Source organism: Pipistrellus hanaki (genome assembly GCF_964339955.1).
Source record: "Pipistrellus hanaki genome assembly, chromosome: 1".
Classification (NCBI taxonomy): Eukaryota; Metazoa; Chordata; class Mammalia; order Chiroptera; family Vespertilionidae; genus Pipistrellus; species Pipistrellus hanaki.
The window spans coordinates 196,380,732-196,407,159 of NC_140503.1; the positions used below are offsets into that span (position 1 = coordinate 196,380,732).

At 34.9% G+C, this 26,428-nt stretch overlaps 1 protein-coding gene across 5 annotated transcripts in view; it reads right to left on the reverse strand.

Annotated features, from left to right (window-relative positions):
• The window catches only part of TBC1D19 (TBC1 domain family member 19), an 87,044-nt gene that overhangs the window by 56,257 nt on the left and 4,359 nt on the right, over positions 1–26,428 (reverse strand). For 2 of the 5 annotated variants that reach the window (XM_084890687.1, XM_084890688.1), the window contains exons 2-8: positions 15,881–15,953; positions 14,239–14,284; positions 11,466–11,541; positions 5,840–5,914; positions 4,629–4,692; positions 3,564–3,625; positions 854–964 (exon numbers count right to left, since the gene is read on the reverse strand). In XM_084890687.1, coding sequence (XP_084746813.1) covers positions 854–964; positions 3,564–3,625; positions 4,629–4,692; positions 5,840–5,914; positions 11,466–11,541; positions 14,239–14,284; positions 15,881–15,953 — 507 coding nt within the window. Of the gene's footprint in view, positions 1–853; positions 965–3,563; positions 3,626–4,628; positions 4,693–5,839; positions 5,915–11,465; positions 11,542–14,238; positions 14,285–15,876; positions 15,954–26,428 lie in introns of those variants that run through there. The other 3 variants (XM_084890689.1, XM_084890690.1, XM_084890691.1) reach the window with 2 other exon arrangements.

Consider the following 26,428-nt stretch of genomic DNA (forward strand, 5'->3'; position numbering starts at 1 on the left):
ATCTTCTGTAATTGAAACTTTGTAGCCTGGAGTGGAGGCCTAGGCCGGCCAGGGATGTGGAAAGCTTGGCTTCCTCCATTGCCGGGGAAAACCCTAGCCTGCTCTCTTCTCTCCAGCTGCTGCCACTTTTCTTTGGATTTATCTTCTATAATTGAAACTTTGTACCCTTGAGTGGAGGCCTGGGCCAGCCAGGGTGTGTGGAAAGCTTGGCTTCCTCCATTGCCGGGGAAACCCAAGCCTCCCTCCTGCTCTTTGTGGTGGCAGCCATCTTGGTTTGGGTTAATTTGAATACTTGCTCTGATTGGCTGGTGGGTGTGGCTGGTGGGAATGGCTTGTGGGAGTAGCAGAGTGATGGTTAATTTGCATATTACTCTTTTATTAGGTAGGCTAGATTCTTTTTTTTTTTTTATTGATTTTTCACAGAGAGGAAGAGAGAGGGAAAGAGAGCTAGAAACATCGATGAGAAAGAATCATCGATCAGCTGCCTCTTGCACACCCCCTACTGGGGATGTGCCCGCAACCAAGGTACATGCCCTTGCCCGGAATCGAACCCCGGACCTTTCAGTCCACAGGCCGACGCTCTATCCACTGAGCCAAACCGGTCCCGGCAGATTCTTGATTAAATCTACAATATATTGTTTGCATTACTATGACAATTTAAATGTAATTCACTGCTGAACCACATAATATGTTATAAATGTATTTCCTTTCTTATACTTTTAAATTAAATTCATTTAACTTTTCCTGCATACTTTAACAATCTGAAAAGATCTTTCTCAATACAATTTTGCATGTGGTCAAGCCAATCAGATTATCTGTACTTTCAGTGTTTTTCTTGGAAACCTATACTTACCAATTCAGGGATGTCTTTTACTTTCAGAGGAACTTGGATTAAACCCAAATGAGTCCTGAAACCAAGAGAATCACCATTTTCATAATTTGGGTTGCGAAGATTAATTAATACCTTTAAAAACAAACCCAACAAAATTGATTAGTTTTGTATAGAACGTTTACACTTCTAAAATTGGCAGTGATATTCTTGGTGTATCACCACAAAATTAAAAACTATTTGGGGTTAATCATATACTTCAATAACATTCTAAAATACTGGAAAATTGTACTAAAATGTTAAAATACCATAAACATGCTTTTAATTAGGATGGCTTAATATTCCAACTGATGATCTACCATTTCATTATAAAAATTTAAGAATTTAATTATAAAAAAAACTTTTGATGGTAAGAAAAAATAAAAATTGTTTGATTATAACAATTTACCAGGAAAGGTGATAGAAAAATAAAAATTGTTTGACTGTAATATTTACCAAGGAAATTTTTAGAACCAACTGTAACCCTTTTAAAAACTAATATTGACAATGTTTTTTAGAAAGATACTAAGGTAATATTGGGAGGTATCACCTCTAAACCAAACCCACATGGAAAAACAAATTTTCAGAAGCCAAGCTAACAAGAAAGACAATTTACCTACTTTTCAAAATTAAGCAGATAAAATAACTCATGGAAATTTGCATATCCTTTAATCTAGGAATCTCATATCTATGAGTACAGTTGTGGAAATAATATAAAATGTTTGCAAAAATAGTGCAGAAAGAATGCTAATGAAGTGCTGTTTATAATGGAAAAACATATAACAACTTAGACATCCCTTTCAAGGGAATTACTTAAATAAATTATGATCAATTCACATAATAAAATACAGTGTAAAAAGTAATTTATGTAAATAATAACATGAAAAATGTTCATAATATAGTATGTTTTAAAAATTATAATTGTGTCTATTGCTGTATGACAGTATTATGAGTAATTTTATTTAAAAATTTTTTCTTATATATGTTTTCTTATTTTACTATCAACATTTATTGGGGGCAAGAATAGTCGTAAGTTTTTAAAATATTTTAAAGTTGAAACTCTTGAGGGAAATCAACAATCAAGAGTCCAGGGAAGGAGATGATGATGACAGAGACACTGTGGTATCTGAGGAAGGCACTGAACTAATAACTAATCGCTGATAAAATGGAATGTGCTATAATACTTAAAGTTTCATAATATTGCAAACACTAAATTTAAACTGAAAATATCAATGGTATTTGTTTAAAAATAAAAGATTTAGCTAAGAATCAACCATGTTAAATACAGTAAGAGAGAACAGCACAACTTCAGACTAATTACATAGATACTGCATGGAGAACTCAAACACAGACTGGGAAAGAAAAGGAAGCTATGAGTACATGGGTGATAGGAAAGAGAAAATGTTAAAAATGCAGGCACTATAACTAAGGAAATAACTATAGGAAATGTTCTTGAATTAAAGAAGAATCCCAGCATAAATAGTAAGAAAAGCATCAACTCAGCAACAGTTCCTAAGGAAACAGAATATATGACTATTAGGGAGAAAACACAGTTAAAAATAACCATATAAAAATTACATGAAATTTCAGCCCTTGGTGCTAGAAAAGGAAAGAGTTTAGAAGAAACCTTTAATAAGCTAAGAGAAATAACACCATCACTATACAGTTTCTGACCAACCTAACTTCTTTTTAAATTTACAAGGAAACTATTTATACTCCAAATAACCTGATAAAATTTCTAACAATGTTTAATGCTGGTAAACTGGTATCAGAGACAACAGGTTCAGAAAAGGAATAAAAATAAAATATGAAAGATTCATTTGTTCATTTAACAACTGTTTATTGAGCAAAAATAAGCAAAGCCTTTGTTGGAGATAGAGCAGTTGAAGATAGAAAGAGCTTGCAGCAGGTGAATTTCTATTTATGAGTATCTCCAAGGATACCTGGTAGTCTGGTCAAGATGGGATGGAATGTACTAACTTGTCATTTATAATGTTCTATTTAATAACCCCTGTGTTTACATTGTTTATTGCCTGGACTACAACAAGGAGGGAATAAAAAGGGAAAAGATTCCCTAAGCACCTATATGTGCCAGGCAGCAGTCAACATGACTTATAGTCACTATCCTATATAATAAAGAGGTAATATGCAAATCGACCAAACGGCAGAATGACCAGTCATTATGACGTGCACTGAACACCAGGGGGCAGGTGATCAGGAGCTGTCCCCCTGGTGGTCAGTGTGCTCCCACAGGGGGAGCGCTGCTCAGCCAAAAGCCAGGCTCACGTCTGGGAAGTGCAGTGGTGGTGGCAGGAGTCTTTCCCACCTCCGCAGCAGCGTTCATGATCCCTGAGGGGATGTCTGTTTGCCAGCCTGAGGGGTTCCAGACTGCAAGACGGCACAGACCGGGCTGAGGGAATCCCCGCCCACAGGGCATGAATGTTGTGCACCAGACCTCTAGTTTTTAAATAAAAATCTTCCTAATCGATTTACTTGCCTCTAAATTTTCCACATTCTAATTAATATATTGTCCAATAGCAATATCCAAACACAAATCTGATCATGTCATTCCACTGCGTCATTGACTTGGGGGCTATTTAGATGATGATTCCTCTGCCTAGAGATATTCTTATATCAACATTACTTTCACATTTTCCCCTCATTATCATACATATATTTAATCAATAGTACTTACCTCAAGAAAATCCTTAGGAGCATAAACAGGTCTGAAATGGCTTAAATCTAGAATGAAGAAAACTGATTACAAACAAAATTTCAGTTAACACAGTACATGTTTATTAATAATAAATATTAATGATTCTTGCATTCATTACTGTGCAGTTAGATTAAGTCAAGAGTTTGAACAGGGATGGTTATTTGTCACACATTGTGGTAAGTATTGGTAACACAAAAATAAAAAGACAGTCCCTCTCCCTTGACAGCCTATATGACATATTCTGAAAGAAACTGAGTCTCCCTTTCATATATTTATAACAGATTATTTATAACTGAATTGAATAAACAATGTCAATATAATATAAAAGTTCTATATGAGAATTCTCAAAGTGCGTAGAATACAAACAATACATTCTCAGTGAATTCCTCTAGTTCTGAACTGTCCTTCCTTTTGAATTTATGTGACACACTGCTTCCTATGTTATAGCACTTAGCATTTATTTCTTGCCCAGTCCCCCACACTTATTTTTAAGGAAGATAGTGAAATTTATGTAGATGTGTACTTATGCCAATATACAGTATATGTATCATAGTAAAGTGTATATATATATATATATATATATATATATATATATATATATTATTTTTTTGTCACTAATTACATGTTTATAAAATTGATTGACTCGGTTTTAAACATTAAAATGACCCTACAATAAATTTCTAAAAATATTTTAGAAGTCTTAGAACTTTTCACCATTTAACTTACCTTTAACATATCAACAGAATTAAAGCTCGAAAAATATTTACTTTAACTTTGAGTCTAAGAAACCTAAGAATTATTTAATTTACTATTCTTTTATAAAAATGTTTTCAAACACTGCTTTAAAAAAGGATAATTGCCTTAAATATTTTCAAAGAAAGAGAACACTGACCAAAGGTAGGAACAAAACAGATGACAGTAAATTTGTGGGAAAGGAAAGTTGCTATCTGTCCTAAAGTACTGTTAATATTGTTACTTTGGGTCCACAATTAAGAAGGCAATTTCCCCCCCATTACCACATCTTGGAATAAGCTCTTCTTATACCTGGTTCATCAGTTCCCATTTCATTCCATTTATTAAGAAGTTCTTTCTGTTCTCCAATTGGCCTCTAGAAAAGGCAATTTAAAAATTAGTTTCATTTTGTGAAGTTTAGCAATGCAGCTGAAAAATAAGAATCAATGACTCATCTAAACGTTTAAATAAGGTACTATAACATAAGGAAAAATAATTTCATTACACACAAACTTTTTTAGAATTACAATTATTATTTAACCATTATGTCTAGTTTCAGTGGCTCAGTTAATGAGTCCAAGAAAAGGAAGTAAATAAACTGTACTGGTCAGTAAATTTCATACACAGAAACTGTTCCTCGGCCACATACTATTGTACATCGCTTACCCCCTCCAGCAATCTCAGAAATGCATTGCAAAGGGGACTGGCCAAAAGAGTGTGACTAAGTCAGTAGCATCACCTTCCTATACAAAAGATAGTATATTATATATACTACCTATTTAGACAGTTTTAATATAAATTTATCTTTTTTAGCACCATCCTCTGGTGTCTTCAGTGCCTTGTCCTTGGATATTATCCGAAGTACATCCACTATATTCTGTTCAGCAGCAGGGAACAAATAGCAGGTAGGAAGAACGAAGTGAAGAGAAACTTGTTCTCTCCTAATTGGGAGCAGTTAGAAAGAATCCAGAACAGCGGCTTTTCTCTCCTTTTTCATCTCTCCTTGCTCGAAGCCCCAACTGACAGATAAATGTTGAGTACTAGATCTAAGTAAAGCTAATACAAATAGTTCCATCTAAATTCCATCTAAATAGTTCTGTAGAGAGATAACAAATCATTCTTTTTATTGCCTATGTTAACACTGAAAGATGGCATCATATTAGGTATTACAAGATGACAGTAAGCCAGCAAAAATATGGCAATTTTGCTAATTAGCCAGAAAATAAGGAGTCAACAGGTAACTGAAATTTCTAATGTGCACCTATAACCTTTACAGCCAAGTCTCTAAATAATCTATAGTGTAGATTCTAAACTTTATTTCTACTTATTCTCAAGTTATAGGTTTATTATAAAAAGTATTACAGCATACATAACATAAATCTATATAGAGTACACGCACATGGTTAAATTTTTGTTTTAAAACAAACTGATATACTAGTAAAAAAGATAAATCTGCCTAAGTTAAACTTCAATATACTTTCTAGTGCTTGATTTATAGTAAAATACTTAAATATTAAAAGTACCTTTCGTGCCAATGGGATACTCAATTCAGTGCACATACTATTTAAACTCTTCAAAATTCTTTTTTCCCAACTTCCCTGAAACATAAAGAATAATTTATTATTGTTTCAGTATTGTTAACAATTAATTTTAAAAAATTAAAGATATTATGAGTTATATAGAAATGGTGAGGTTGGTTGAGATTGGTTATCTTCATACCTTAGTTCAGTCAAAAAATATTGATTAGTCTATACGCTAGCTTTTCTACTTGCAAGAACTTCAACCAGATGGTTAAAGAAGTCATTTCCATAGATATCAGAAACAGAAATAGAATTTACTGACAATGAAGGGAAATCCAAGGAGAAAGTGGTTGCTTTCAAGCTGGGGGTTGACTTTAGGTTCCCTCAAGAACTCTAATCTCAATTAAGTGGCATTTATTCATTCCTTTGTTTACTTGCTGGCTCACTGACCAACATATATTGAATGCTTTTTATATGTTATGCACAAAACTAGGACCAGTGTGTAAATGTAATAAGGAGCCTTTGACTGGTTATTATAAGAAAGAAACTCCCCAACAAGTAGAATGACTTAACCAAATGGCTTAAATAAATGACACTGAGTAATGTTTTCAGAAGTAGTTAAGCAAAAGGCAATAAACTCCAGAGGTTGCATTGGGTAAACTGGAAGGTCTACTTCAGCTCCAGTTTTATAGATAGTTAATTTTTCTCAGGTTGTATTTGTAGAAGTGATTAAACCCTAACTCTCAAAAATAAATGCTTAAAAAATCATAGTTATTTATGAGCTATTAAATTAAAAATTTTAATATTCACTTAGCATCCCCCCAAAAAAATGGAATTAGCAATAAGTTCTTGAAAAAATGACAGTTCATTAGTACAAAATAAAAAAAAGTAATGTTTTCTACCCAAAAGACTTATAAGATAAATAAAGCTTTAAAATGTTATTTAGAAGGAAAATAAATGGCCTTTTACATTTAAAATGTTTAAATAGGAAGATATTACCTTTTACCCAAACTCATATCCTCGCCAAATGAAATTATTGTTGGCTTAAAATCAGTTTCCCTAATAATTGGAATGTATGATATTAATTCAAAGGATTTCAAGAATTTTATAAATAAGGTAATTTCTAAGTCATGAGAGGCAACAGATTAATAAAAGAATGATAATTGTATAAAAATCTTTAAATGGGTATTAGCTATCACCTTGCTATATTTTTATAACAATGGAAATAAATAAAAAGTATTTTAAAGTTGTATAATATTTTGTTTTTATTTTTAAAGATTTTAATGTTGACATTATTACAGGAGTTCCCACTCTCCCTACTGTATAATAAATATGCAGCATGTAAAAAAAAAATACTTTGAAATTATGAAATTAAAAAATTATTTTCTTTACTCTGACAAAAATAAAGTAAAACAAAATAATAGCTCAGATACTTAATGGAAAAATATTTTAGTAATCCTTTTTTGATTACAAATATAACACATTTAAAATAATTTGGAAAACAGAATATGTAATGAATAAAATAATAAATATATATCCACAAATTTCCATCATCCAAAAATAATTGAGATATATATGTGAGTATACATATATACACTCAATGTACATTCTTAAAGTGGAATTATATTGTCATATATTTTGATTTTACCATTTAAGATTACATTCTATGCACTTTCCTATTTCATAATATTTCCTCAAAAATGATATTTTTGATGCCTGTGTAACATTATCTTTTGGAAATGACATGTTATATTTCAGCAAGCCCTATTGTTAGTCATTTAGATTCTTTTAAAGTTTTTACTCTTATCATGAACATAGATTTCTGTGTTTCTCTGATTCTTTCCTTTAGATAAGATTCTAGGTGTGGAATTATACTAGGAAAAGGGGTATAAATAGGAGGGAACATTTTCTATTTTTTGTTTATTCAATTCATTCAACATTTTAAGTAATATATATTGAGCATCTACCACGGGACAGACACTGTGCCAGATGTTGGAGATACAGCTGGGAAAGAGACACTGATGCTGTTTCACAAGGACTTCAGAATCTAGTAATAATACAAATGAGCCTTCCCAGGTGGAGGATTAGACACAAGAAGAGTTAACTGAGCATCTGATACCTGGGGGTCAGAGAGCCTTTCAAAAGGAACTACCATCTAACCTGATCCCTGAAGAATATGCGTAAGTTGGCTAGAAATACATGGGGAGTCTCAGGGAGAAGCAGCAGCATAAGCAATGGTCCTCCTGCTGGAACAACTGGGAGAGGACAAATATGATTAGACAGAGAGAGTGTACATGTGTGTGGAAGTGGGGAGGGGAGTGGGAACATGAGGAGGGATAGTGTGAGAAGCAAGAGATGAGACTTGAATCATAAAAAGGGGCAAGACCAGTTACAGCCTGATAAGCAAAAGTAAAGGTTTGGAATTGTATCCTAAAAGTCTTGGAAGTTTTAAGAGGTGGAGTAACAATACGGAAGACAGAAAGACCAATTAGAAAGGGAATGAGACTTGAAATAATATAAAACTAACAAATTTCCCATTTTTGCTTAGGTTACCGGAATGATAGAAAACAGAGGAAATTCAGCCACATAGCATACCTTAAGTTTGCCTGAAGATTTCTGGACTGTTCAGAGAAATAGGCTGAATACCATTTGGAACCAGACTTCCAGGCGCAAATCCCAACTCTTTCACCTACCAGCTTTGTGAAGTTGAATGAAAGATTATAAGAATAACTCACCTCACAAGCTTGCCATGATTATTGAGTGAACACCTGTAAAGCACTAGAATGACACCTGGCACACGATTAGAGTTCCATGTGCTTACTAATATTATTTCACAAGAAAACCCATGAACTTGTATTTATCATGATGTGTATTCTTTTCTTCAAATAGTGCTTTCTCTGAAGGGTGTAGCAAAGTAGTTCCCAAGATATTTCACATGGAAATGGGGTTCCATGGTCATGTAAGTTTGAACAACACTAAATAAAAGTGAAGTTTCTTTACTGAAGAACTTTTTTGAGCCTTTAACATTCAGAATAAATTGTAAGCAACCAAATTAAGAAGTTTTAGATTAAAACCCAAAGTATAAAGTAAATACCCATGAGTTTATACTGATAAAAATAAGCAGATTAAATAAATAGGGGGGGGGGGGGAGAGAAAGAAAGAGAGAGAGAGAACGAACACTTCCATAAGAAAAAATTCCAAATAATTTGTTGATACTCCCTCCTCAAGGAAGCCGAGCATGAGTACCCCTCCTTAAGTGTGGACTATACACAGTAACTTCCTTCCCAAGAATACAGTAAACAGAGGAGGGAGGGAGAGACTTGACAGTGAAGAAACCTCACAAATTCTACCTCTGCCAGATGATCAAGGTCAACATTAACAAAACTTCCTTGCCACCTCCCCTAGAGCACACAGCACTTTCTTTTCTTTCTTTTTTTTTTTTTTTTAACTTTTTATTTTATTTTTATTTTATTTTTTTAATAAATCTTTATTGTTCAGATTATTACAAATGTGTTCCTCTTTTTTTTTTCCCCTCTGACTCCACACAGCACTTTCTATCTTACATTGCAATTACCTTTTGTCCAAATTTTCTTAAACCATGAGTTTATGTAAAGGCAGAATCTAAATTATTTCTGAATCTCCATAGCACACAGCAGAGTGTCTTCTCCTAGTAGGTATTTAGTAAATATGTTTTAAAATGAATATTGTAATCATTGGTAGAAGAGATTGCAAATGCCTTTACTATTCATTCAACATAAACTTACTAAGCTCCTGCTGTATATAGGTTAACATACAAGATATATTGGGCATATAAAAATGCTTTTAAATCATTACTGCTTTCAAAATACATAAATTTTAGAATAGTATGTACAGAAATTACTGTAATGGAATGCAATTGGTGATAAGGGCCATGAAATGATTGTGTGCTACAAGAGTGTAAAGCGGGAGAGATACTTTTCAACCGTGGTAATAACAACATCAGAGATGTCATCTGAGCTGATCCTCACAAAATAAATAGGATTTTCATAATGCAAATCAGGCAGAAAGAGCTTTCCATGATGATAAAAAAAAAAAAAATAAGAAAGGTATTAAAGATGCAAGAGGGAAAAACAAAATAATTCACTTGGATGGGCACATAGGACAATTATAAGACATGCAAAGACTGATAAAGTGAAAGGGGAAGCTGGAGACAAATAATAAAAATTCTCAAATGTTGGGCTTTGGAGTAGGAAATTATTTTGTTAGGCAACTGGGAGTCACTAAATGTTTGTTAGAAGGCGGTAAAATACATTATAAGGGTTCATCTGCTTGTAGTTCAAGTTCATTGTGTTGAGATTACATAAGGTGATAGAGAGACTCATTGAAAGTTAAGAGGTATAAGAATAAGGCAAGGATGTTAATGTTTGAAGCCAAGTAAGCACTCAATGATAGGCATCATGATCATCATCTTGGTCATTGTGATCACTATGGTAATAATGATGAAAAAGAATTGAAGGCTCTAGGACTGTGGATAGAAATCATTTATAGAACTTAGTGACTATATGGATTTGGAAAACTGAGGTAAAAAGTATTTCATGTCTACATTAATATAATAATAATGGAAACCAATCATCAGAACTAGGAAAGTCAGAAGATGTACTCATTTTAGAAATAACATCAGAAACTTGGTCTTAGACATGCTGAGTTTGATCCAACAGAAGAAATGCACAGTAGACAGTTGATCATAGAGGAATGGATCCAAAAAGATGTAGCAGCAAAGCAGGAAGGTATGGAAGCTCAAATGAAATAACCTAACTATTTCTTAATAAAATAATTGGCAAATGTTCACAATTAGTGAGTTAGAGGTAGAATTTCAGGCTACACAAGCATGGAGAAACTTGGGGAAAACCTAACCAGAAACCAGGTAATATTAGTAAATAATGAATTCTAAAAGGATTGACAGGCAGCAAATGAATCCACTGGAAGATGAATAAATGGATGTAGTAAAAATTAATGGTCAACATAAAACAAATATGATTTTCCTATTCATGTTGAGAGAAGACAACAAGTAGACAGTAGAGAGAGCCTATGCTGAGGGACACGTGACAGGAGTTATTTTCTTTTTTAATTGTTTTTTGCAGTTTTTCTGTTTAAATTATTTTATTCTTTTAAAGTGATTTTTGGTTGTTTTCAGCCCATTTATAGTGTATGTTCCTTTGAGTTCTGCAACAGAACGCAATTGAGTACATAATAGCCTGTTGTGAGAACAAATATTTTTCACATATGCCATCAGCAATACTGGCTTCAAAAGTCAAAATTTTAAGGGGACAGTGTGTCAATTCATCCCCATTTCATTCCTTTAATATCACAGAGCTGTGGAACTTCTATCATACCAGTATTTTAAATTTCAGACCCGTATGGTACATGGTATTTTTTTTTTTTACTCTATGTTTTCAGGATTACTTTACATATGTGTGATCCTTGGTTACTGAAAGTAAAAAGAAGGGTATATAAATACTATTCACATCACTTTATTGGTTCTTACCCAGTTTTTCATATAGTGAATAACATATACTCCTGACACCAATAAGGACCTCTCATTCTGCATTATATAACCTGACATGGAAAATAAAAATAAGCAATAGCCAACCTGTGCTTTCCTCATGTATACCAAAGGCTCTTTAAGATGTTCAGGAGGTACTGCAGGATTAATAGGTAGAGGAAACCTAGGAATAAGAAGAGGCAGTTTAATATTGTACATTACTATTGGTAATTAAACTAATGATCTTGCTTAGAAATTACTTACCTCTGTAGCCCATGTTATGAATGAAAGAGAATACTTATTAGCAGTATATGTATCGGCACAAGGTGCAAATGCCTGACAAACTTCAACTCTTACCCTACAAGTACTGTGGTTTTAGATTAGCAATTTGGTTACTTGTTAAATTGCATAATTATCTGGATTCATAAATTGAATTTAAAATATTATTTGGCTCTGTAGATGCTCATAATTGTCATAACTATTAATTTTAACACAGAAATATAAACATTTAGAGGAATTTTTTATGGTTAAAAAAACAATTAACATACTAACATATCAACTCTTTTCCTTTTCCACGTAATTATATATTCTATACAGTTGAAATAATAGAAATATATATTTGAATAACCATGTTTTATTATATAATACATTCATTTTCAAATTTAATAAAATTTAAAATTTTAATGTTTTATTAATTCTTTCTGTTTTCTAAGTCACTTTACATTTTATACTCAAAATGTATTGTTTTTATTAAGAAAACATTTATTTAGTCAACACATTTTTGAGCCATTCTAGGTACTAAATATATGATAGTGATTAAGGTAATATCCCCTGTTCTCATATACATGACATTCTAGTAAAGAAAGACAGTGAATAATTATAAAAACAAATAAATACATAAAATAACACCAGACAGTATAAGTGGCATCAGAAAATGGGCGTAGGTAATGGATAAAGTGCTTTGGGAGGGTAAGAAGGCATCTTGGGGAGCATCTAGGAAGCAGCAGCCCAGCATACAAAGGTCTAGGGCAAAGGGAAAGCAAGCAGAAGACCCTGAGGGGGAAACATTTGGGATGGATGTTTAAAAATCCTTAAAAAACAAAACAAAACAGAATGGTTGGGATAAAGGCACAGAGTGATGTGAAATCACATAGAAGGCCATGGGAAAACATGATACTCGAATTATTTACTCCAATCTCTTTCACAAAAAAAGTATAACTCCTACTGAAGTTAGTTATAGGGCCTGTAACTGCAGCTAGGCAACTATGTTCCATAATCAAGAACCATACATTGAATTCTCAAGAAATTCCTCATCCAAAGTGAGACACCAGCATGTGAAGGGTTAATGACATACTAAGCTACCTGTACCTATCCCAGAACCTAAATGAAAGAGGCTCAAATGTCCATAACACATGTTTCTAGAATAAAGTAACCTATCCTACCTCATTTAAAGACAGCTTCACTTACTGATTATTTCTAGCTAATTGTTTTCCCCACTAAAATCTATATTCCGTATACCTGAATAAATCACCTTTCATAAAGGAAAACATGATAACCTCTAGATACCTCAGTATTTCTTCTATGCAAGGTCATTTTAAAAACCATTTTTCATGGTGCTCATTATATCATTTGTAAAGGGACATGTGGTTTAGAATTAAGTATCATTCCAAAATCCTTCTATTTTAATAACAATTACAGTCCTCCTAAATGCAATAAAATTTAGAAATGTAGGATTGAAATTAGGTGCACTTACTGAAGAGAGAGGGTTGTCAGATAGAAACCTGTGCATCATTCTTCACTCCTTCCTCTTCCAATCCCCTAAACTCCTCAAAATAGTTCTCAGCTTTTTCCTCCCCACTGACCCTGTTTCGGGGAACCAGCATCTCTGGTCTGCATTCACCGTCAGACTGTCCCTGCTTCTATGCTATTTTCAACCTATTTGCCAATTTGCCTGGCTGCTAGCCAGGAGCAATGTCTTCCATATTCACCAGTGCTTGCAATCTCAGTGTCTAGCATGATGCCTGGCGTATACTAGATAACTAGTACATTGTTAAATGAATAAAATGCAAATATGATCATGTTACTATTCTGCTTACAATTTTAAATTGACACCCAAATGCTATTAGGATCCAGTCTACAAAGCCTTGAGCATGAAGCACATTCCTGCCTCCGTGGCTAATATCAGCCTTTACCATGGCCCTGTCCCCTCTGCCACCCAGCCGTTCAACTGCTGTTCCCTCACTGAGCCCCAGTTCCCCCGCCAAGCCTCTGAGCCCACTGTTCCCTTCAGCCTAGAGCACGTTTCTTCGCATGCTATACTGTATTGAGCAATTCCAGATACTGGTACATAGTAGGCACTCAATAAATAACTGAGGAACGATGAAATATTAAATAATCTACAAAAGCTAACATTCTAGATCTACGTTTTTGTAATGACAAACAGTTCTATATACCTCAATGGATGCTGAGAGCAAGTCCACATACACAGAGGTTAATTTTTTGTATGATATTCTTAGTAGTAATATCATAATTATGTTCAAAAGGTCATTTGTAAAGAGAAAAAGGGTAATATTCCAAATGGTAGAAAAGAAAATCAACAAGCTTCAGTTTTCTGAAATATTCACTTACAAGAAGCATCTTATTCCCTAATTACACTGAATAAATAAATTTGTAATATAATATAAATTTTGGTGACATAAAAACTCTATATAGTTATTATTCTCAGGCAAAACTGTAATTTTTAAAGTATTAACTAATTTTAAATGCTATAAAAATACTAATAAGAAAGAATACCATGAATATATATAACATTACTGTATTCAGCACTTACAAAGTAAATATAGCTAAACATAGTATTTCAACATAGGTAGGAAAAACTCACACACTCAGTTCACTATAAACAGCATTCTGAAGTTTCTTCTCCCAACCTGTTTTTAAAAAAAATAAAATTTAGAACATATTAGTTTCAAAGATATACATTATAATTAAATGTATTTCACTAAAACTGTAACATTATACTCATTTATGAAAAAACTTTATCAGCTGCCAATTGCTACGTAGTGTTATTAAGAATTTAGTTCATTATATCCCTCGGCAAACACTGAGTGGCCAACTTGTCTACATCAGCGTTTTTCAACCGCTGTTCCGCGGCACACTAGTGTGCCGCGAGATGTTGCCTGGTGTGCCGTAGGTGCAGACAAGACAAGAATTTTATAATTTTTCACTATTTTGTTTACTTAATATTTCATAATAAAGTAATTATAAAATACTTTCTTTGTGTTTATTTGATTCCTATTCAAGAGAATCACTTTATATATAGTCAATATAGGCACAGAGTTAAATTTTTTAACATTTTCTAATGGTGGTGTGCCTCGTGATTTTTTTCATGAAACAAGTGTGCCTTTGCCCAAAAAAGGTTGAAAAACACTGGTCTACATGACAGTATATTATTAAGTAAAACTATTGCACCATTTCTCAAGATGGGAGAAAAAAATTCCTTCTTCTAACATTAAGTTGCTCAACAAATGCTAAAATCCCTAGCCATTGCACAACTAGTACTATGAGAACTGTGCCTAGAGGAAGGCAAGGAAGAGCCAGGCAGCCTGGCTGGTGTGGCTCAATGGTTGAGCATCAACCTATGAACCAGGAGGTCATGGTTTGATTTCTGGTCAGGGTAAATGCCTGGGTTGCAAGCTTGATCCTCGGTGTGGGACGCGCAGGAGGCAGCCAATCAATGATTCTCTCTCATTATTGATGTTTCTACATCTCTCTTCCTCTCCCTTCCTCTCTGAAATCAATAAAACTACAGCAAGGTGGAGGAGAAGGGGAAGGAGGAGGGGGAAAGAAAGGAGGAGAGGGAGGAAAAAAGGGAAGTGGAGGGGAGGAGGAGGGGAGAGAAGAAAGAAGCAGCAGCAGCCACCTCTGCAGATACATGGAAAACACAGACCACAAGTAATCAGTTACAATGAACTAGTCAGTAAAAGTCTAAAAGTAGAAGTGGATTATTATAAGGTACCTACCAAGAGTCAGACCAGTTATGTTGCCTGTTAGCTACTTGAACGTTTCTGGATAAGTAAACCACTTAATATCTCAGTTTCCATGTACAAAGGTTAGAATGGGGAACCTCTCTTTTTGCTCTAAAAGGAGGGGGATTTTTGTTGTCGTTGCTCATTGAATGGTGAGGAGGGAAAATAATTGTAGAAGGAAAAAAAACACAAATAAAAGGAAAAGACAAGTTGCTAAATGAGGAAGATTTGTCATATATTCAGGATGTATTTTGATTAGGAAGGTAAACAGTATTTAAAACTAACTGATATAAAGCAGTCATTACCCCAGTGACCCTAAATTTTTTACAGCATTTATTGAAATGTCTGAAAATTCTGATTCTTCCCAAACAGAAATGTATCCAGCCACTGTTTCACAAGTTTGAATGAGTAATTAGATGGGGATGAAATATTTCCTTTAAATACAGTATTTCCTTATTTTGGCTTAAAGAATTAGAAAGAAAAAAGCAACTTACAAACCTGATGTTTTAAAGAATCTCTTAATATCTTCTTTTAGAGATTCAAGTTTAATATCAGTTCTCTGAAGACTGGCCTAATTTTAGAAAAAAAGAAAAGGAGGTCAAGATAAGTCATTGGGTTGATATTTAATGTTAATGAAAATTTTTTAAAAGCGTGTCCAAATGTACAGACCATTTAAAAACCTCGCTCTGAGGTCAGAGCACCTGGGAATTAACTAGATAAGCTCAAAAGACAGAACTCTTTTTCAATTACTCTGAAATAGAGGATCTGTGGTAGTAAACATTTCTACTCAAAATATAAAAACTTTTGGCTCATGACTATCTAACAACATCTAGTGCTTTTATCTTCATGAATATTTACCATCATTTTTCCAATAGAAAAAATAGATTTTATAAGTTCATTCTCCTAATATTATAACCAACATATACAGCATCTACACCTAATGACCAAAAGTCCAGTTGCATCGTTAAAAATAGATTTTTGAATAGAATTTTCCTCTTTGAATTGCTGCTCAGTGTGAACCTACATTTGTTGTGCATATTTATGGAAAATATATAAAACTACTATTACACAAATGCTTATGAGTGTCTCTTTCATCTTCAACATAAGCTTTTTCTTCTACTGATATTTCATACTGTATTTTTTACCAAAAATAGAAATTTCTTGAACCTATAATGGCTTCATGACTTTCAATGTGTTGATCTTTCATCATTTAGCTCTCTCTATCAGAAGAAGCCTACTTCTTAAGAAGTTATTTCTATTAGAGTATCTCATAAGCATTTCAAACCTATGAAATAAAAATATAATCTTCCATTTATTGCCTTTCTCCTTATCTTCTATTTTTTGGTCCTCGTCCATGCAATTACTATCCACCAGATCTTCCAACTCAGAAACATCTGTTATTCTCAATTTCATTCTAACTCTTCTAGGATTTAACCCATTTCTGGAAAGATGGCATTGATGACAATAAGTTGTTTTTGCTTTTTTTAATCTCCCTGATTTCCACATAAAAACAGACCAAGCAACTCGATACCAAAAGCAAAATCCCATGGAAAACACGTGCAACAAAACTTGATAATATATCCCCTAGAAGCCTAACAATACAAGCAACTGGGGACACAAGATCTATAATGGATGGTAGTAGCATCTGTGGAGGGGAAACAGAGGGAAGCAGTAGGGCATCTGATGTATGTAAAAACAGAGAACTTCAAAATAGACAACAAGTTCATTGGAACATACGATAAGCCAATTTTAGAACAGGAGCTGAAACTGAGAGGGGTTTGGCTTCATCCAATCGAGAGAATTAGGTCTGAAGATACTGGAGCAGCCTAGCACCTGTGAATTTTTGAAATTGATCAGTGTACCCTTTTCAGACAAGGCCACCTTGAGGAAAAAATATTGATAAAGTAATAAGAATTGAGAATGACAGGGAACCAACTTGTTACCTTGAAAACTGGTAAATAAAGTAAAAGTAATTTATCTTGCTTTTCCTATGGTAACTGTACCACTGGGCAAACAAATCTATACTAATAAAAGGATAATATGCTAATTAGACTGGACGAATTCCAGTCAAAGCCATGGTGGAGAGGGCCAAGGGAGAGGCAATCAGGCCAACAGGGGAGGGTAGTTAGGGGGCAATCAGGCTGGCAGGGGAGCAGTTAGGGGTGATCAGGCAGGCAGACAGGTGAGCAGTTAGGAGCCAGCGGTCCCAGATTGCAAGAGGGATATCTGGATTGGAGAGAGTGCAGGCCTGGCTGAGGGACTTCCCCCTCCAGGGCCCTCCCTTCCTCCCCACCACCTCCCCGCCCCAGGCACAATTTTCCTGCACCAAGCCTCTAGTCTATAATAATAAAAGGGTAATATGCTAATTAGACTGGACATCTTCTGGACGTTCTTCCTGACTAAGCCAGGGCCAGAGGGAAACTAGCTGAAGCCCAGGTGTCTGCAGGCAGCCCAGGGGAAGCCAGCCCATGTTTTGGGTGCCAGAGAGAAGCCTGTGCCAGCAGCCGGAGGAAGGAAGGCCTACTTTTGCACAAATTTTTGTACATCAGGCCTCTATTAGTAGATAAGAGGAAATGTCTCTTTATAAAGGAATTCCAGCTAATAATTAAAACAGATATGATATAACTAGAATATCACCATTTTGCAACCCCTAATAAATTACTAATTCTAGGCATTGAGCAGAAACAGCTAATAACATTGCAAAAGACAGACACTATGCGCTTCTCGGTAAAAGAACACTTGCCGCCAACATTGGCGGCCACCTGCGTCCGCTCTAGCTGTCAATTTACAAGTCACACAAAGGACAGAGGAACATGTTACACTTCACCATGGGTGTGCAATCAGAAAAACCCAGTATGTGAGAAATTTTAAAGGTCAAATAGGCCAGTTCTTCAGCAATAAATTATAAAGAAAAAGAAGGGAGGAGAAGGAAACCTGTAGGTTTTTAAGGACTTTAAAAGGCACATCAAAAATATTTTTTTAATTGGCAAGACCAAGTTAGATAGACCAATGGATATACATTTGGTTAATAAAACTAACAAGAAATGCAGGAAAGTGATTACCAAATCAGGCGGTGGGGGAGAAAGGGGTTTGTGACGAGGATGGGGCAAATGAAGGGGTTTCTGGTATGGCTGGCAAAGTTTCTCTCCCCGCCGCTTATTTTTTTCCTTTTTATTTTTTCAAGAAAAATGATTTTAAATATAATAGTTTACATGTAATAATCCTTAATATTTCAAGAAAATGATCTTAAATATAATGTTACATGCAATAAACATGAATATCTCTAGAAAAACAAATTTAATTATGATGTTACATGCAATAAATACCAATTATTCAAGAAAAATTATCTTACATATAATACTATATGCAATAAACATTAATATTTCAAGAGTAAAAGAATTTTAAGTTTAATAATATTACCAAAACTGCATCAACATATTATGATAAAACAAAAATTGTGAGAAATATAAAAAATCTGCAAATAACAGAATATTTTAATGAACAAAAATAGTTCTATTATTGTTCATCAGTTTATATTGTTCATTATATTCCACAAATGAGTTTGGTCATATGATATTTATCTTTCTCTGACTGGCTTATTGCACTTAGCTTGATGCTTTTAAAATCTATTTTGTTGGATATTCCAGCTTTTTTTTTTTTATTCCTTTTTCATTTACATAGAAAAAATTTTTCCATCCCTTCATTTTCATTCTGTGTGTATCTTTTGTTTTGAGGTGGATCTCTTGTAGACAGCATATAGTTTGGTCATATATCTATTCAACTTAATTTAATTGGAGCATTTAACCCATTTACATTTAGGGTTATTATTAGAGCATTTAATCCATTTACATTTAGGGTTATTATTGAGAGGTACTTATTTATAGCTATTTTAATTCTGTATTGCTACGTTTCTCTCTCTGTTTCTTCTTCTCAGCAATCCCTTACAGAAATCCCTTTAGTATTTCTTATAATGCTGGCTTAGTGGTGTTGAACTCTTTTAGCCTTATTTTTTTTTTTTTTAATTTTTTTTGTCTGGGAAGCTCTTTACTTGACCGTCTATTTTGAATGTTAGCCTTGCTGGATATAATAATCTTGGTCTCAGATTCTTGCTTTCCATTACTTTGAGTACTTCATTCCATTCATTTTTGGCCTGTAGAGTTTCTGATGAGAAATCAGGTGTCAGCCTATGGAAACTCCTTTGTAGGTAGCAGTTTTCTTTTTTCTTGCTGCCTTTAAGATTCTCTCTTTGTCTTTGATTTTTGACATTTTAATTATGATGTATCTGGGTGTGGGTCTGTTTGGGTTCTTCTTGTTTTGGGTTCTCTGTGCCTCTTGAACTTTTGTGACTTTTTCCTTTACCAGGTTAGGGAAGTTGTCTACCATTATCTCTTCAAACACCTTCTCTATTCCTTTTTCCCTTTCTGCCTCTTCAAGCACACCTACTATTCAATTAGTACCACAACTCCCTTCAGCTGTCCTCCTATTTTATAATTGTTTTTTTTCTTTTTGATACTCTAATTGAGTGATATTTTCAACTCTAACTTCTAATTCATTGATTTGATTATCAGCTTCCCCTAGACTTCTGTATATTTCCTCCCAATGTGTTCTTTATTTGTGTTATGTTATTCTTTATCTCAGACTGTTCTTTTTTCACAGTTACTATATCTTTTTTCATACCTTTGAGCATTTTACCATCATTTCTCTGAACTGTTTCAGATAAATCTCTTATCTCTGCTTCATTTATCTCTTCTTCTGGAGAATTCACTAGTTCTTTCATTGGGGGGGGGGAGGGGGGAGGTTGTTTCTTTGTTTCCTCATTTTGGTTGTCTGTTTGGGTTTGACACTGTTTTAGGTAGATCCTCTATACCTGTCAATCTCTAATGCAGGACAGTGTTAAAGGCTGTTACTGACTAATTGGATCAGACACAGACTCAAAGCCTCAAGAGACTGCCTAGTCTACAGATTAATATGATTCTAACTTGAATTGCCCCCAGGCAATTGTCCTCAGATGTGGCAAGAGTTTTTTCAACAGGGTGGGGCAATTGCTTCTGCCTGGAGGCTAATTGTTACTTTTAATCTCTTTAGTGGCCTCAGGGCAAGGTGTTTTCTAATAGGGTGTGTCCACTGTCTCCCCCACCTCCCCCAAGCAAGGAATATGTCTATGTAAGAAAGATGTCCTCTGCTGTGTGAGGGAATGAGTCAACCCAGGAAACTTGGGGTGTCTACCTTTGGAGCTCTATCCCCTGAGTCCCCAGTCCTGGGTTCTGCTCTCACAGCTCCAGTCTATTTCACCTCCCTCTGCCAGAGCACAAAGTGGGTGGCTCCAAAGGGAATTTTTGTGCATTGGCCCTTTAAGAGGGTACCCGAACTTTCAGCTGCCACTCCGTGGCAGACAGCACCCCACAGCTTTTCACAGCTAGATGTTATGTGGGTACCCTCCTCAGTTTGGTGTTTTCTGCTGGGGAGCCCTGCTTTGGGATTAGATCCCAGAGTTCTCAGTGGCTTCCCCCATAGCTGAGATATCTCTCCAGGACTTTATAATAATAGCTAAGATTTGGAAACAGCCTAATAGCACATCAGCAGATAAGTGGATTAGAAAACTGTGGTACGTCTACACCATAGAATATTACACTTCTGTAAAAAAGAAATAACCCTTTTCGTTCACCTGAAGAGGATTATGCTAAGTGAAATAAGCCAGTTAGAGAAAGATAAATATCACATGATCTCACTCATATGTGGGATATAATGAACAACATAAACTGATGAACAAAAATAGATCCAGAGACATAGAAGCATGGAACAGTCTGTCAATCCTCAGAGGGAGGGCAGGGTAAAGTAGGGGTGGGGGTAAGAGATCAACCAAACAACTTGTATGCATGTATATGAGCATAACCAATGGACACAGACACTACAGGGGTGGAGGCATGTGCTGGGAGTTGGGAGTTGGGAGTGACTAATAGGGAAAAAAAGGAAATATATGCAATACTATATGTAATACTTTAAACAATAAAGAATTTTTTTTAAATGTTGAATTGGATATTCCCGTTGCTTCCTAATAGTTTTGGTTCTTTCTAAAATTGTAGACCAGATCTGTTTCTGTAATCCTAGTAGTCCTGGTAGACATGCATTATAGCCAGGAATGAGTTTTAGTTTCCAAATGGGAGGTCTGGCTCTGTGCGAGCTGACCATGCCGTATACTCAATCTATGTTGTGTAACTGGAGCCCTGCTCTGGTTTCTCTCACCTGGGGATGGGGCCCTCTCTGGCTTTCTTTTGCTGACATCACCAAGCCGGCCCTCTTCTCTGCCAGCATGGGCTGTCTTATCCACCCCTTATGCCACAGTTTTACTTCTTAGCCTCTTTTCATAACATATGTTATGCCTGAAACAGCCTAAACTTCCCCTTTACTAATCAATCGTTTCCCTCTCATTTCAAGTTGGCCTTGCCTAATTCAAGAATCTGACATGACCTTCTCTAAGTAACTCAGTGCTGAAGTAAAATACGAAGAGATATCTTACTTACACAAAGCAAACCTACATTTTAATAGGCATCTTATCCCTCAAGTACATAAATTCTATGAAGACAAGAGGTTACCTATTTTGAAATCCTGTACACCATCATCCACTTCTTCACTGTCTAATCCTTTCCAGGATTAAAGGGTATGATAGTAGCCACAGTAGATATGGGTAAGGATAATACCACTTCAGATTCACTCAAACTCAATCCGAGTCCCTGAATTATTCATATATATCACCTGTGCTAACCCAAGCAAGAGCTTCCCCTAGTGTTTGCCAATTCCCACCTTCGAGAGAAAAAAGACAGACAGGTGATAGATAATAAGCTCTAGTCGTGGCAAAGGCTTTTAAATGCCAATACATGTTCCATCTATCCATGCCTTACATAAAACATCTTTAATTAAAATCTATTTAATTAAATCCATTTGATCTGCATTTTTCTAAAATAAATAAGAAAGGTCATATTCTTTTCTCTTTTTATGATCTCTAAATTCTGGTGCCAATTATTGGTAATGAAGAATACAAAAACAGTATTTGAGATACAATCTCATACGATTTTTATTAGAGGCCTAGCCTTGAGATGCTGTTGGGTTCTAGACCAGTGTTTTTCAACCTTTTTTGGGCAAAGGCACACTTGTTTCATGAAAAAAATCACGAGGCACACCACCATTAGAAAATGTTAAAAAATTTAACTCTGTGCCTATATTGACTATATATAAAGTAATTCTCTTGAATAGGAATCAAATAAACACAAAGAAAGTATTTTATAATTACTTTATTATGAAATATTAAGTAAACAAAATAGTGAAAAATTATAAAATTCTTGTCTTGTCTGCACCTACGGCACACCAGGCAACATCTCGCGGCACACTAGTTCGAGACTGTGACAACATCCTGTCATTTATATTATTTATTCTCTCTCCAAAGCCTATCTTCTTTCAGGTTCCTTCCTTTCACAATTCTATTATTTATAATAATAATCTGAACAACAAGACCTATTAAATATTTAATGGAATGGTAATAACATTTGAGGTTTTACACAACATCCATTTTAAGTACAAATAATGCATGATACAAAGTAATAATGCTGATTTGGTGCTAGACATCAAATGTGGATTTAGGCTATTATCCTAGTATCTAGGATGAGTGAGCAAATACAATTTTAAGATGGAGATTGACTTCATAATAAAGTAACTCAAGAAACTCAGAAAAAACAACACCACAACATAATCCCTTTCTAGAACCACAAAATTCCATGTTATCACACTAATATCTTAAATAATTAAACTTCAATAAATAAAAAGATGCATTAAAATAGAGTTAATGTTTAATTATAATACTAAAAGAGAAGCAATAGTAGGGAAAATTTATATGGTTTAGAAATGTGCTGTGTGGTTTTATTTTTCTAATTAATTTGGGCCACACTGCTCTAGACCCTCTGCGTAGACACAGATAGGCAAAATCAAAGCAATTCATAAAATGCCCACTAGATTAAAATTTTAAAGGCATGTAACAAATAAACAGCCAATTGTTTAAAAGTATATTATCAAAGCTGGTTGTAAAATTGCCTTTAAGAGTTATCTGATTTATATTGTATGTCTGAGCTAATTAATACAAACTAAGGCAAAGTTGTTATCACTTTTTTTTCCAAGTCCAAAACTGCACTATTTTTGAAAGATCAATAATTGCATTTTCATGAATCTACTAGAGGCCCAGTGCATGAAAATTCATGCACTGGAGGGGGGATCCCTCAGCCCAGCTTGCCCCCTCTCACAGTCCAGGAGCCCTCAGGGGCAGAAGGCGACCCAGCGATCAGAGGAAGGTGATGCCCCATCACACCTCTGCTGCTGCCACTGCCAGTAGCACAAGCCTTGGCCTTCGTTACCTGAGCCTTGCGTGGCCATGGGCAGCTGGGCAGCCACCACTATCCAAGGCTTGCCTTCACCTTGGGCCTGCCCTGGGTAGCCACCACCCGAGGCTTGCCTGAGGCTCAGGCCAGCCCTGGGCAACTGGGGTGCCGAGGGGGTTGGAGGACTTCATAGGCAGGTGTGCCTGCCACCCCGGCAGGGCTGAGGGGACTGGGCACCACCATCTTGTGGCTATGGATGCCTCCATCTTTGAGGGTGGGGAAGTCAATTAGCATATCCCCTCCTTATTGGCTGTGGGCTCTACCAACTTTGTTACAGTACTAGGGTCAATTAGCATATTCCCTCTTTATTAGATAATAGTATAAGTCTGTTATTTTCTTTATCTTAAGAACTAGTCAAATACAGATTTTGAGGGTCCCATGTAATCATCTCCTTACACTGCTTTATCTTTCTATTTCCTTGCCCTATTTTTTTTTTTATTAACCATTAAATGTTATAGATGCAGATACACAACCCTTTACTTGAAATTCCAAAATCTGAAGAGCTTTGAAAACTAGTGTTTGAGTAATCGAATTGTGGCAAAATCTGCCCTGATTTGAACTCATTTGATGGCAAAATCTAATCTGACCTGAATGGACATCAGACTATTTATAGTCCTTATTAATCACATTGAGTGTGAAAATTCATACATTTGCCACATAAATATAATATTATTCTATATAATTACTGAATGCTGCAAGAACTTGGTAGGGATATTAAAGAACATATAGAATATACATAAATTACCTTTCTAAAATTTGAAAAACATGTGAATTTTGAAACATATCTTGCCCCAGGTTTTGGATAAGGGATTATCGACCTGTACTTATTTTCAACACTATCATCTCTACATGAGAGTGGTACTTAAAATCTTATTCACTTATTCAATAAAGTACCACTTATTCACATTAAAGTGGTACTTTAATCTTATTATAAAATTGTATGCCCTGGGCCTAGAATTGTGCCTGACATAATAAATACTCTTAAAACACAATAATTAAAAAAAAAAAAAAATGCAATTTTAAAAGGGGCAAAAGATCTGAACAGACATCTCACCAAAGACATACAGATGGCAAATGAATATATGAGAAGATGCTTAGTCCATGCTATTAACCAAAGAATTTATATGCATATATGCATAACTTATAGACACAGATTATAATATGGTGAAGCCTGGAAGGGGGGTGCTGGGGCTGGGGTGAGGTAGAGGAAATAAATAATGGGGGGGAAAAGGAGACATCTGTAATACTTTCAACAATAAAGATAAATTTAAAAAAAATTGCAAATTAAAACAACATCAGATATTACAACATACCTATTAGAATAGCTAAAATCTAAAACACTGAATGCTGATGAGGATGTGGAGTAACAGAAACTCTCATTCATTGCTGGGAATGCAAAATGGTATGGCCACATTGGAAGACAAGTTGTCAGCTTCTAACAAAGTTAATCAGTTTTAGTCATACAATCAGCAACCACCCTCTTGATATTTACCCAAATAAGTTGAAAATGTATGTTGACAAAAAAAATCTACACAGGAATGTTTACAGCAGTTGTCTTCATAAATGCCAAAACTTGGAAGCAACCGGCATCCTTCAATAGGCGAACTTATAAGCAAACTGATACATCCACACAAAAAATATTATTCAGCAAAAAACAAACATAGAACTTAATGTATATTACTAAGTGAAAGAAGCTAGTTTGAAAAAGCTACATACTGTATGATCCCAACTATATGACATTCTAAAGGGCAAAACTATAGTGACAGTAAAAAAAATGAAAAAATAAATAAAATAAATAAATCACTGATCACTGGTTGCCAGGGATTTAGAAGGAGAGAGAGGAATGAGGAGGTGGGAGCACAGATTTTCAGACAGTGCAACTATCTTGTAAGACACTGGGATAGTGGACAGAAGACATTATACATTTGTCAAAACCCATAACTATACAAATAAAAAGTGAAGCCTGATGTAAACTAAGGACTTTAACAATAATGTATCAAGATTGGTTCACTAATTGCAACAAATGTACCACACTACACACATGTTAATAATAGGAGAACCTGCGCAAGAGAAGAGAGGATGCGTGGGAACTCAGTACCTTCTGCTCAATTTTTTCTGTAAACCTAAAACCATTCTAAAAAATAAAGTCTGCTAATAAAAAAATAAACCTCCCCAAAGAAAATCTGAGACACAGGCTTCATTCAAGAATTCTTCCAAGCATTTAAGGAAAAAAACAACAACAACCTCATACCAACCTTTCAGCAAATAGAAGGGAAAAAAAGAGGGAACACTTTCCTATTCATTCTATCAGGCCAGCATAACCTTGATATAACACTTATGGCAGACATTACTAAAAAGGAAAATTACAGACCAATCTTTCTGGACATAGATGCCATCTTTAAACACTTACGAGTAGAGTTTTGATAATGCATAGGATGTAGAAAGCCAGTATAAGATGTGTCACTCTCATCCTAACAAATGAGAAAAAGTGGTATAATCTACAAAATCATAACTTCTGAACCCACCATAAAATTGAAGATATAAGACAATCCGGTGAACTAAATTTCAAAGAGTAACAAGCCCCTCCAAGGACAGTGAGGACCCCAAATGTTTGACAAAGAAC